The sequence below is a fragment of the Stegostoma tigrinum genome, chromosome 2 (genome assembly GCF_030684315.1).
Source record: "Stegostoma tigrinum isolate sSteTig4 chromosome 2, sSteTig4.hap1, whole genome shotgun sequence".
Classification (NCBI taxonomy): Eukaryota; Metazoa; Chordata; class Chondrichthyes; order Orectolobiformes; family Stegostomatidae; genus Stegostoma; species Stegostoma tigrinum.
This window is the reverse complement of record NC_081355.1, coordinates 37,308,926-37,321,224: the sequence shown is the minus strand read 5'-3', so window position 1 is coordinate 37,321,224 and position 12,299 is coordinate 37,308,926. Positions and strand designations below refer to the sequence as shown.

The 12,299-nt window shown below is 39.7% G+C and overlaps 1 protein-coding gene across 7 annotated transcripts in view; it reads right to left on the bottom strand.

The window, feature by feature from the left end:
• jarid2b (jumonji and AT-rich interaction domain containing 2b) overlaps positions 1-12,299 on the bottom strand; it is a 447,370-nt gene that overhangs the window by 61,320 nt on the left and 373,751 nt on the right. For all 7 annotated transcript variants that reach the window (XM_048524773.2, XM_048524765.2, XM_048524791.1 and 4 more), the window contains 2 exons: positions 10,035-11,055; positions 418-902 (listed from right to left, as the gene is read on the bottom strand). In XM_048524773.2, the coding sequence (XP_048380730.1) occupies positions 418-902; positions 10,035-11,055 (1,506 nt within the window). The remainder of the gene's footprint in view (positions 1-417; positions 903-10,034; positions 11,056-12,299) is intronic.

The window sequence follows — 12,299 nt, the reverse complement described above, 5'->3', positions numbered from 1 at the left end:
CCATGTGTTATGTTCTTATATAGACATTTGTATTAAATATCAGTATTAAACAAGTCATCTTGAATGCATTCCCAAGGAAGATATCAATTAAGTGTTTATATCCATCCACATCACTGATGTTTTTTCTAGAAAGGCATCAGCTTTTGCAATAACATGAAATTAAAAGCAATTTTGTTAAAGTTAGGGCAATACTTGTTACTATTATTTACAAGGACATGATTGTCAGAGGATGCTAATGAATCTAACTTGATAAAGTAGCTTATTATTTTCTTGAAACATTCATTCAGCTTGTGATAACAAAGGGAAGGACAGGATTAGATTTCAGCATACCTTCAGTTTATAAATGTCAATCATGTGCAGTGACTTCTTACATTCTAATGCAAATGACTTTGGATGCAAATTCGTAAATGCACACACCTTATATATACACTTGTACAAATCACTGAGAACTTCATCATCTTCGCTCTCCTTCTTTTCCTGAGCAAACAATCGCCGCCTGCCTGTTTTCAATTCAGTGTCTATTTCTTTAAGCTTATTCCGGAAGCCATTTTTATGCACCACACCATTTACCAGCCCATTTTTTGGCTCAAACCTGGGCAGTGACTGAGACTTGTACGTGCTGTCTGAATGTGCTTCCAAGGGCCCTTTCCTCTTCTCCAGGTTCTCTTTTTCCATTAACACCTCTTTCTCCAGCTTCTTGTGCTCTTCCTGGGAAAGGGAGTCATAGGAAAGTAGGAACTGGCAGTAGGCCTCTTGCAACTTGGCCAGCCTGTCCTGTGCAGTTTTAGGAATTCGCAGCATGTCTGCTAATTTATTCCACTTCTTGAGGTCAGTCACTTGCTGCATGCCGCCCATGTCATTGATCAGCTGATAAAAACGGGCCAAGTCCAGCTCACATCCTCCTACGGTAAAGAATCATATCAACATGTGAATGCTCAACAGTGCAACTATATTTGAAATCACATTTGCAAAAAGGTCTGTGTAAGTTATTTAACTTGGTCAGTTAAATATTGTATATTACCATCTTAAATCAATGCTACTCTGGTAATTTTGCCTTTAATTAAGGTCTGTTTTACCAGCAATTATGTCTAATCACAATTAAAGGTTGATTGTAAAATAAACAACTTATTAGATTTCTTTTAGCGTGCATTATACTCCCAGAACTACCATTTATAATTAAAACACAAGAAGGTCATTTAATCAATAACAGTATTTTTGTAGGAAATACCAGTGTACATTTGCACATAGGTTATGGTACAAACAGCTTAGTAGAAGAGAAAATTCTGGTAATTCTTCCTTCTTCTTTTACCCACTTTTCCATTTAAGAACATATTCCTCAGTTTAAAGTCAGCCAAGAAATATACAGTAGTGTGCCATCATGTCAGATCTTCTGATCATATTGATAACTGGCACAATAGTGGCAGGTAGTATTTAACCCTGATGCACTTTGGAAGAAGAAACAAGATGAGAAAGTATTAAATGAATGACAGGATACTAGGTAGCTTAGAGGAACAGAGGAATCTTGGGTAATTATTCATAGATCCCTGAAGTTAGCACAGCATGTGAATAGGATACTTAAGGTGGCAGATGGGACACATGCTCTCATCAGTCATGGCAGAGAATATAAGAGCAAGGAGGTAATATTCAAGTTGTACAGAGCATTGATCAAGCCCCAGCTGGAGTACTGTGTGCAGTTCTGGTCACCTCATCACGGTAAGGATGTGACAGCAGTCGATGGGGTGTGGAGCAAGTTCACCAGGACATTGCCTGGGATGGAGAAGCTGAGCTACAAAAGGAGAGACTGGATAGGTTTGGATTGTTGCCTCTACAGCAGAGAAGGCTGGGGGCGTGGAACAGAACTTGATTGAGGGGTATGGACAGAGTGAATAAAGAGCAGCTGTTCCCCTTGGTTGAGGGGTCAATCGCAAGAGGTCAGTTTTCAGGTGAGGGGCAGAAGATTCAGAGGGGATTTGGGAAAAATATTTTTACTCAGCAGGTGGTGGGAATCTGGAATGCACTGCCTGGGAAGGTAGTGGAGGCCAGGAACATTATAACCTTTAAAAAAAATTTGGATGAACACTTCAAATACCATAACATTCAAGGATACTGGACAAGTCAGGAAATTGGGATTAGTGAGTTTTTAGTGGTAATTATGTCAGTGCAAACTCAATTGGTCAAAGGGCCTTTTCTGTGCTGTACTAATCTAAACTGCAAGGAAACAGACCCTTCGGTCCAACTAGTTTATGTTGACTAAGTTTTCCAAACCAAATTAGTCCCACTTGCCTGCATTTGGCCTACGTCCCTCTAAATCTTTTCTACTCACGTACCTACCCAAATGTCTTTTAAATGTTGTAACCATACCGCATTTACCACTTCCTCCAGCAGTTCATTCCATACATTAATCACCTTAGGTGTGAAAAAGTTGTCCATCAGGTCCCTTTTAAGACTTTCGCCTCTCACCTGAAAAGATTCTCCCTAGTTTTGAACTCCCCCACCCTAAGGATGGGATGTTTGTGATTCACCTTATCTATGCCTTTTATGATTTTATAAACCTCTATGTAGTCACTCGTCAACCTCCAAGGTCTGGAGAAAAAAGTTTGATTCTATGCTTATTACTCAAATCCTCCAGTCCTCATAACATCTTGATAAATCTCTCCTGAACCCTCTCCAATTTAACAATATCCTTCCAATGGCAGGGCAACCCGAACTGTATGCAGTACTCAAAGTAAAGAAAAACTCACAAACAAAAGAATATTCATGGCCTCACGCTAGTTTAAGGATAGATCAACAGCTGGTGGTCAAGGGAATCTGTACCACTGGATGCATATGCATTGCAATTTTATTAGCTATATGAAGTGATTTTTTACTTCATTCGGAGATTAAGCACAAGTGCAAAAGCAGAGTGAGACCTCATGCTGTAATTTCAGACTGTGTTTCACACAATGCAGAGGAATATTGTGTAGTGGTTCTAGAGCTGTAATTTAAATGCATACATTGGCTGGGACAAATTGGAAAGAAAAGCACTTCTAAACTATGTCTTTCCCTTTTAATGTTTGTAAAAGATTTTAGAGAAAACTAAGATGGACAAGTTGTTGAACATGAAATCTTTGCAGCTTTCATAACACAGTGGCATCTTACTTTACTCAGAGACAAAACACACTACCAGCCATTAATCAGTCTTCACTGGAACATAACTTGTGAATTGTGAAAGCTGAAAAAACTAGATTGCCATTCCAGAGAGCTGCGCAGATTTAGTAGCCAAAAGATGCCCTTTGTATTGTAAACTTAAGTACACGAGTGTGAAAATTAAGCAGCAACCTCCATAAGGGTCTTGGACCTACGCGAAAGAAAGGAAGCAACTCTGTAGTATTTTAACCAGATTAAAGAATCATTATCTTGCACAGAATCTGAACATTGAAACATGAATTCAATGTCAAATCAAATAAGGAACATAATAAAAGCCAAAAATAAATGAGATTAGTGGAGGGATAAAAAGATATCAAGAGAAGTTTAAACAAATACATTTTCAAATCTGCCCAACAATAATTAAGATCTGAGAGAATGGCACTTCACATGGAGACAAGTTGACTCTTAAGCATGAACCAGACAAGCATTAACTACTGACAAATAATTTATCACATCATTGAAAACTTATTTACAATGGAATACAGAAGACCTCTTTCTGGTGAGTTCAATGTATATTTATCATAAGAGTACAGCATTTTGACATCATTCCTTGTATTTCAAAGTCAAGTTTATGCAAGGCATAAATTTAGCTCATCTTCAAGTGCAGGAAATCTTAGACAGCAACCTCTTGATTTTCAGTTTAATTGTTTATATGCTGACACCAAAACTATAGTCCAACTTATGCTTTAATGGCAGCAAAACCTGGCTTATACATTATATTTAATCTGAATGCATTTAATTGGCACTGACCAGGGTAACGCAAAGAAACATCTTACAAAGGCCAGATGATAACCAACATACGCTAAGGTCTAGTCTGTAGGTCTTGTCTAAGGTGTAGAAAACTAGCACAGAGCCAAATATTGATAATTAAATTAACATATCAAATTAAGTATGGACAATAAGATGTAATCAGGAGATTGCTGCTCAAGACTCCCAGTTCCTCCAGAAACTTCTCGATCGGAATCCTGTCTATCAACAATAGAACAAATCTAGATTTTTTTTGGTGATCAAAGTGCTAAAACAGAGTAACTGGAGTACCAGAGAGAGTTGATTCTACCCTTGATGTTTTGTAGTCTATTTCATAGACTGGGCAACTTTCCTGTATGTGATCTATGTACAAGCCAACTGGATTCAACAACCCTCCATAATCAGCATTGCTCCATTAAACTTGAAGTCACAACACACAGGAAAGCATTAATTCTTTACACACCACAGTATTTAACTTGGCACAAGACACAGGCATAAGTTAGCATATGCAAAAAGAAAGGAACTGCCACACTTGTTTTAAGTTTATGACTTCTTTAAAGTTTATGAACTTTCACACTAGATCTTCTTTTCATGGACTGGTGAGGTCATAGTTAAACAGTTCCATGTCTATCTCCAATATAACGCTTCACAAGCAATTCACTGTATGCAAAAGGGTTTAAGATGTGATAACCATGTGTCTCACACTCCACTTCAGCCCAGACATCTCACTCCCCACTCCGGCTTCACTAGCTTCAACCTGGCATTTGCAGCTTCCTCTGCTCCCTTGGGTCTTGTTTCATGCACCATACCCTCTGGCTTCACTTCCTTTCCCTGTAATCTTACCCTGTGCTGTATTGGCCTTTCCCTGCTCAGTATGCTTCCCTTCCACACTTATTGCTTCCTCATGAACAAGCAAGGGAAACATTTCTTAATTGGAGCAGCTGCTCCTTGAATATTTTCTGACTAATAATGGGGAAGGGAAGGTAAGAAAGAAATTTCACCTGTAATACCATGTATTATGGACATTGGAATGAAAGAAATTTAATTGGAAACTGCCAGTTAACCACACCATGCCCTTTTATTCAAATGCACTTTTCGCAGGATTTGGTGAACCGATTATTAGTTATTTGCTAGGCGGACCTTCAATCAAACTGCACTCTCACTCATATAGGTCAACAAAGCTATATTCTACTTATTTGGGTACATTCTTCAAAAGTAAACTCCAATTGTTTTGTTTCATTAAATTGGTGGTTATCCTTAATACTTAATCCATTTAATACTGTTCTCAGAATTTTTTAAAATTCAATTTGATAAACTGAGATAATAGTGAGCTAATTTTAAGAGGATGGACAATTCGAAAGAAGTGATGAGGTAAAGCTGGGAGTCTCAACGTACATGCAGAAACTCCATGCAAATCCAATACCCAAACAGGTACATGAAGCCAGAAGTTTTTAATCATTTCCCGCTGAGCAGTGGGACCAGGACCAATATCCAGTTTTACGTAACCATTCTTTATGGAGGAGCAATGGTCTAGTGGTATTATCGTTGGACTATTCATCCAGAAATATAGCTAATGTTCTGGGGACTGGGTTCAAATTCCTGGCATGGCAGGTGTGGAGTCTGAATTCAGTTATGGATCCGGAAATAAGGATCTAATGAAGACCATGAAACCATTGCTGATTGTCAGGAAAAATTATTTGGTTCACTAATGTCCCTTAGGGAAGGAAATCTGTCATCCTTGCCTGGTCTGGCCTACATGTGATTCCGGACACACAGCTATGTGGTTAACTCACAACTGCCCTCTGACAATTAGGGACGGTCAATAAATGTTGGCCTAGCCATAGATGCCCATCCCACTAAAGAATTAAAAATACATGAAGCTCAGATGATTAACATCATGATAGCTTCCAGGCTTTGATTACACTAAAAGAAATTTTCAAAACTGAAATTAAAAGATGTATGATGTATGTACTGAAAAACCAACCACTACCATCTAATGGTTGGGATGCAGCACTGCCACCAGCCCTCTTTTCTATACCGGTTCTAAAATCCTCTTTCACTACCAGTGGTAGAGGATGAACCATTAATCAGTCTTAACAAGAAACAACATGTCTTAAAACAATATGTAGTTTATTCTATGATAACAATAGATGTAACTTTCACTACCTAGACAGACAGACAGGAACAAGGGATAACCAATCTGGGAAGGGTCATCAGATCTGAAACGTTAACTTTGATTTTTCTTCATAAATGCTTCTAGACCTGCTGAGCTTTTCCAGCAATTTCTGTTTCTCCCCCCCACCCAGAGATAATATGCCTCTCCCCATAGCAATTTTGAGATAGACGCCTCTCTTCCCCACTCATACTCATATCATCATCGCACTGGGTACAGCTTAATGCAGTCTCCAACATTAACACCTTAGCTCATACAACATGTTTTGATGCAATCACACAGAATTGGCATGTCAGAATATGTTTATGAACGCCCACAATCAGAATCTTCATTTGTGCCAGAGATCCTGAACAGTGAAAACTTACTTCGCCTGGAGAACGGTGGATATAAATTCCATATTGTGTCACAGTCCATTTCAAAACAGTATGGGTATTTAGACCTGAAGACCTTTAGAATCTTGGATTGTGAAGGCAGCAATGGACTGAGAAAAATATTAAAACGTGCAATTACACAGTATTTTGTAAAGAAGAAATGTTGAATTTAGTCTGAAAATGAAGTGGGACAAACACCTGACATAAGGCCAGGGAAACATAAAAACCACAAACAGAATCAAATTTTAGTTCGAAGTCAAAATATAAAGGAAAAAACATGCAAATATTTGGCAATTGACTGAAAAGAAAACTAGTTTCAGCAAGAAAAGAAACCAACAAACTGTAAAAGAAAAAAGACTGGTACATTGGACAGCACAACATTAGGTGTAATATTCCAACAGATCATTAGAGCACAGAACAAATAGTTTTCCTAAAGGAACATAAACTACAATTCTTTGGAAAGTAGGGAAATTAAAAATACCATTGAAGAGACAAATGGTAAAGCGAAGTCTCAACTGATATAGACATAGAAAATAGGAGAAGTAGGCCATTCAGTCTCCGACACTGTTCCACCATTTAATATAATCATGGCTGATCATCCAACTTGAAACCCTATTCCTGCTTTCTCCCCATACCCTTTGATCCCTGTAGCCCTAAGAAGTATATCCAACTCCTTCGTGAAAGATGTAGTGTTTTGGCCTCAATCACTTTCTGTGTCAGAGAACTCCATAGGCTCACCACTGTCTGGGTCTCCTCATCTCAGTCCTAAATGGTGATTTATCCTGTTACCTTAAATAATGACGTTTGGTTTTGGACTCCCAGTCATCAGGGGCCACGTTCCCTGGAACATCCTTCCTGTCTTTACCTATCTATTCCTTTAGAATTTCAGAGGTTCCAATGAGACAACACTCTCACCCTTCTAAATTCCAATTAACATTGTCCCAAGCAACCCAGTCTGTCTTCATACCATAAATCCTGTCAACCTCAGGAATCAGTCTGGTTCCTGTAAACCAAGTTATAAATCGTTTGTAAATCAAGTTGAATATTGAAAAAGCAGAGTGAATTTAAGTAAAAATTAAGATGAGAACATGCGTTATTTGCTGACGATCACTCCTGATGCCTTTGCAACCTCTCCAAATAAGTGGTTCTGGGTAAGGTCTGCCATCTATCCTCTTTTCTTGTTTTGTGTCTAGCTCGTGATTAGTTGTAGAGAGTATTCTACCATTTACATTTCATGTACAATTACACTTTGTGCACAGTCTTGTACATTTAATGTACAGTTACATTTGATCATTGATAATTATGGGGATATTAGAAAGCTGGTATAGGTATATCTGCTCCCTTTAAAAGCAAGAGTAGAACTCTTCTCCAACTACAGTGACAATGGAATGCGTTGAGCCAATGCAATATGAACATTAACCCAATCAGAATCATTAAACAATATAAAAATATGAACAAAACTGTAACAGAACGATAAAATAACTGTTCAAAGAGAGGCAGTACCACTTAGGGAACAAAAAAGACATTTTATGAAGATGTGTGGGAAGATATTAAAAGCTATATTATAGATAATATTAGCGGTCTGACAGTGTTCTCATCACAACATGCTAGCTGGAATGAAGCAATACAAAAGATCAGATTGGATAACTATAAATTAGGAAATAGCTACTGCTAGAACTGTCAACAGGCCCCCCCCCATAACATTTGGTTTATAAATTCTCAAAGTTAGAGAGTCAATAGCAGAAGCTGTAAAAATAATCTTTCAAGCACTGAGATGTGGCATTTGGCTACAATTTAATCTTTTGGTAGTGTTACATTTTTGTTGAAAGGCACCAAAAATACAAATTAGCAGAAGATGGAGGCCATGCAGCACCATTCATTTAGAACATTGTTAATCCCACTGTGGACTCAACTCTAGTTATAGATAATATCCCTAATAAATTTTGACTCAGACAAAAATATTCAAATCATTCATTCTTCAATGCACTTTGAGGAAAAAAACTTTCACATATTAACAACCCTCTTATAGAAAAAGAATTCTCTTCTCCATATTAAATAAAAGTCCTCTTATTTATAGCTGTGCCCCCAGTCCTAATCTTCCCTACAAGGGGAAATATCCATTCCGTAACTACCCTGTCAACTCCCTCAGGGTATCTGCAGTTTTGAAAAATAACATTTCTCATTCATCTAAACTTCAATAGGACAGGGCTAGAGTGGAAGAAAGGGTGCAGAATAGAGAGAAAGTGAGGCAGAGCACATAGGAGCAACAAGACAGAGAGCAGCCGTGCACGTGAGCAAGAGAGTGCACAACAGCGACAGAGATAGGTGAGACAGAGAGTGGATGACAACGCAAGAGAGACAGTTTAATTCTCTTGCTGCTGGGCTATCGGTTAAGTAAATGAAAATGCAAAGAATGGATTGAACCTTGCAGAAATGTTAAAATCAAAATTAAAATCAGGCAACATAATCCAAAACGTTACATACAGGTGGCCAGAGATAAGTGCCTAACAGTCACATTGTCACTGATTCATTAAACAGAACTTCCTTAAGTACATGAAAATTTTGTGCCTGATCTGGAGTGATGAAAGCCAAACATTCAGTGCTCCTTTCAAACGCCAAACAAGAACGCAAAGTTGGAATTCTTTTCAGTGGCATATTTACGTATTCTGCAAATCTGCCCCAACATCTGAAGTTATTCTGTTGTATTTTTCTACACCACTTCGCATCAGTTTAGAAATGTAGCTTTGACAAAATATAACCAGACCAAGGAACAACACAAAATGAATGTGAATATACTCAAACTGCTTTATAATTTTGCAGTTAGCAGTAAAGCTACAGTTGTTGGTGATAACCCTGAAAAAAGTTGCCCACAAGGATCTAGCAATATCTGGCTGGAGATTTCCCAGTTCATGACATTAAATTGAATCTAGTGCCAAGTCAAAGGCAATTCCAGGCATCCAACAGTGATATCATCAAGCAGAAAATGCAGCCAATCACATCAAAAAAAACTCTCAAAAAGCAAATCAAGTAAATGTACTGATTATCCTTTGTACTGCATAAATTTTTAAATAAAATATAATAAAGATTGCATCATAAACCATAGAATCTGCAATATCATTAAAAAGTAAAATTAAACATGGAATTATCATAAGAAAGTTAACATTACACAAATGTAAAACTGGTCGCCAGATCAACAGAGATTGGTTAGAGACAACTATAGGTTTTTCTACACTGTTTAAAAGAAACATTAAAGTTAAAATATGTAACATTTTCAGGGGGGTTTGAACAATGGTCACAACAGTTCATTAGTTATCAAAGATGGTCAATGGGGATGTCATTGATACATCCTGTGGCACATTAGGAATCTCTTCTGGATTTCTTTCTCAGCACATGTAGGGAAAAGAAGTTACTTTAGTTTTGCAGTTAAAATGACAAACACCTACAATTCTGCAATAATTACAAACAAAATTGAAGCTGATAATCTTGCTCATTTACAAGAAATAATTTTAAATATAAAGTGTTGTGATGTGGATAATGCATAGTAATAGATGGCTTACCTATGAGTGGGGGCTCATCTATAGTAATGCCCTGAGATCTAAGGTGTTTCTTGATACAAGCTAGTCGTTGTACATTGGGTCCCCAGCGTCTACCCAGTTTATGCACGTGCTGAATCTGAGTCACAAACCGCATTTCATCATTCAATTTGCACTCGGGTCTCCAGTCAGTGGGAGGGATCACCCGGCACATGCCATACTTCTCCGTCTCAGTTCGGACAGATTCCACATAAACTAATGGATCATGAAACTCCTTCTGGGTAGGCCTGAGAATGGGAATTTCTCCAACCAGTGCCATGCCAACCTTGGTGCCTTTCTCCTGTTTTACTGAAGAGTCTTGTGACTTGTGCGAGGACTCTGTAGCTGAGGTAGAACTATTTTCACTGGAGGCACTTTCCAATATGCTCTGTGCTTGTTTGCTTGGGGTGTTCTTACCTAAGGATGCCTTCCTAAGCCTCTGTCTTTCGCTGTTTTTCACTGGTGTTTCATACTTTATTCGTCCATTAGGTAAAGTTTTTTCTTTTGTATTTGCTTTATTATCTTTAGCTCCTGCTGTACATGTATTAGCTTTCACTCTTTTTGAAGGTGACTGTGGTTTCACTATATGGTTGACCTCCTCATGCCTCCTCTTGGAGGTCCGCAGTCCTTCTTTAAATTCTCTGACTTCAACTTTCGCTGATGTTTTCCCATTCATCTTTCCATTTAATTTAACACAGCTAAGGGCAGCACCATTTGAATGGGACATTCCATTGGATAGCACCTGTTTTCTTGATTTTGCATTGCTGCTTTCAGTTTTCCCTGAGATTGTATGGTTAACAGCTACACTGGAATTGACATGGTTCAGTTTGGTTTCCTTAACCGGTTCTTTCTTGGCTTTGGTGTATGTAACATTTCCTTTTGTCACTGTTGCAGTGTACTTCACTGGTTTGGCTGGTGATGGTCTGACCTCCCTATTCTTTTTGGCACTAGATGCAGTTGTGCCTAACGATAGAGTTTGGGCATCACCATTCACCCCCTTTGAAACCTGAAACAGAACAATAAGGAATTAACAGTCATCCCTCAAATGATACAAAAACTTGTCTGACAGTAACTAAACATGCACGTTAGGAAGTGACCAAATATCCATTTACACAGTGCTTGATCATACCTTCAGAGTATTACAGACATAACGAAGTGTGGAGCTGGATGAACACAGCAGGCCAAGTTTTTAGGAGCACAAAAGCTGACGTTTCGGGCCTAGACCCTCCCTCACAAAAGGGGGATGGGGAGAGGGTTTCGAAATAAGAAGGGAGAGATAGACCGAAGATGGATAGAGAAGATAGGTGGAGAGGAGAGTATGGGTGGGGAGGTAGGGAAGGAATAGGTCAGTCCAGGGAGGATGGACAGGCCAAGGGGGCGGGATGAGGTTAGTAGGTAGGAAATGGAGGTGCAACTTGAGGTGGGAGGAGGGGATAGGTGATAGAAAGAACAGGTTAGGCAGGCGGGGACGAGCTGGGCTAGTTTTGGGATGCCGTGGGGGGAGGGGAGATTTTGAAGCTTGTGAAATCCACATTGATACCATTGGCTGCAGGGCTCCCAAGTGGAATATGAGTTGCTGTTCCTACAACCTGTGGGTGGCATCATTACAGCACTGCAGGAGGCCCAGGATGGACATGTCGTCTAAGGAATGGGAGGGGAGTTGAAATGTTTTGCGACTGGGAGGTGCGGCTGTTAATTGTGAACCGAGCATAGGTGTTCTGCAAAGTGGCCCCCGAGCCTCTGCTTGGTTTCCCCAATGTAGAAGGAGCCACACAGGGTACAGTGAATGCAGTATGCCACATTGGCGGATGTGCAGGTGAACATCTGTTTGATGCGGAAAGTCATCGTGGGGCCTGGGATAGGGGTGAGGAAGGTGGTGTGGGGGCAGGTATAGCACTTCCTGCGGTTGCAGGGGAAAGTGCCGGGTGTGGTGGTTTTGGAGGGGAGTTTGGAGCGGACAAGGGAGTCGTGGAGAGAATGGTCTCTCCGGAACGCAGACAAGGGTGGGGTTGGAAGTAAGTCTTTGGTGGTGGGGTCGGATTGTAGATGGCGGAAGTGTCAGAGGATGATGCGTTGTATCTGGAGGTTGGTATGGGAGGACGAGGGGGATTCTCTTTTGGCAGTTATTGCGGGGGCGGGGTGTGAGGGATGAGTTGCGGGAAATGCGGGAGACCCCATCAAGGACGTTCTCAACACTGCGGGGGGGGGGGCAGAGTTGCGGTCGTTGAAGAACAAAGACATCTGGGATGT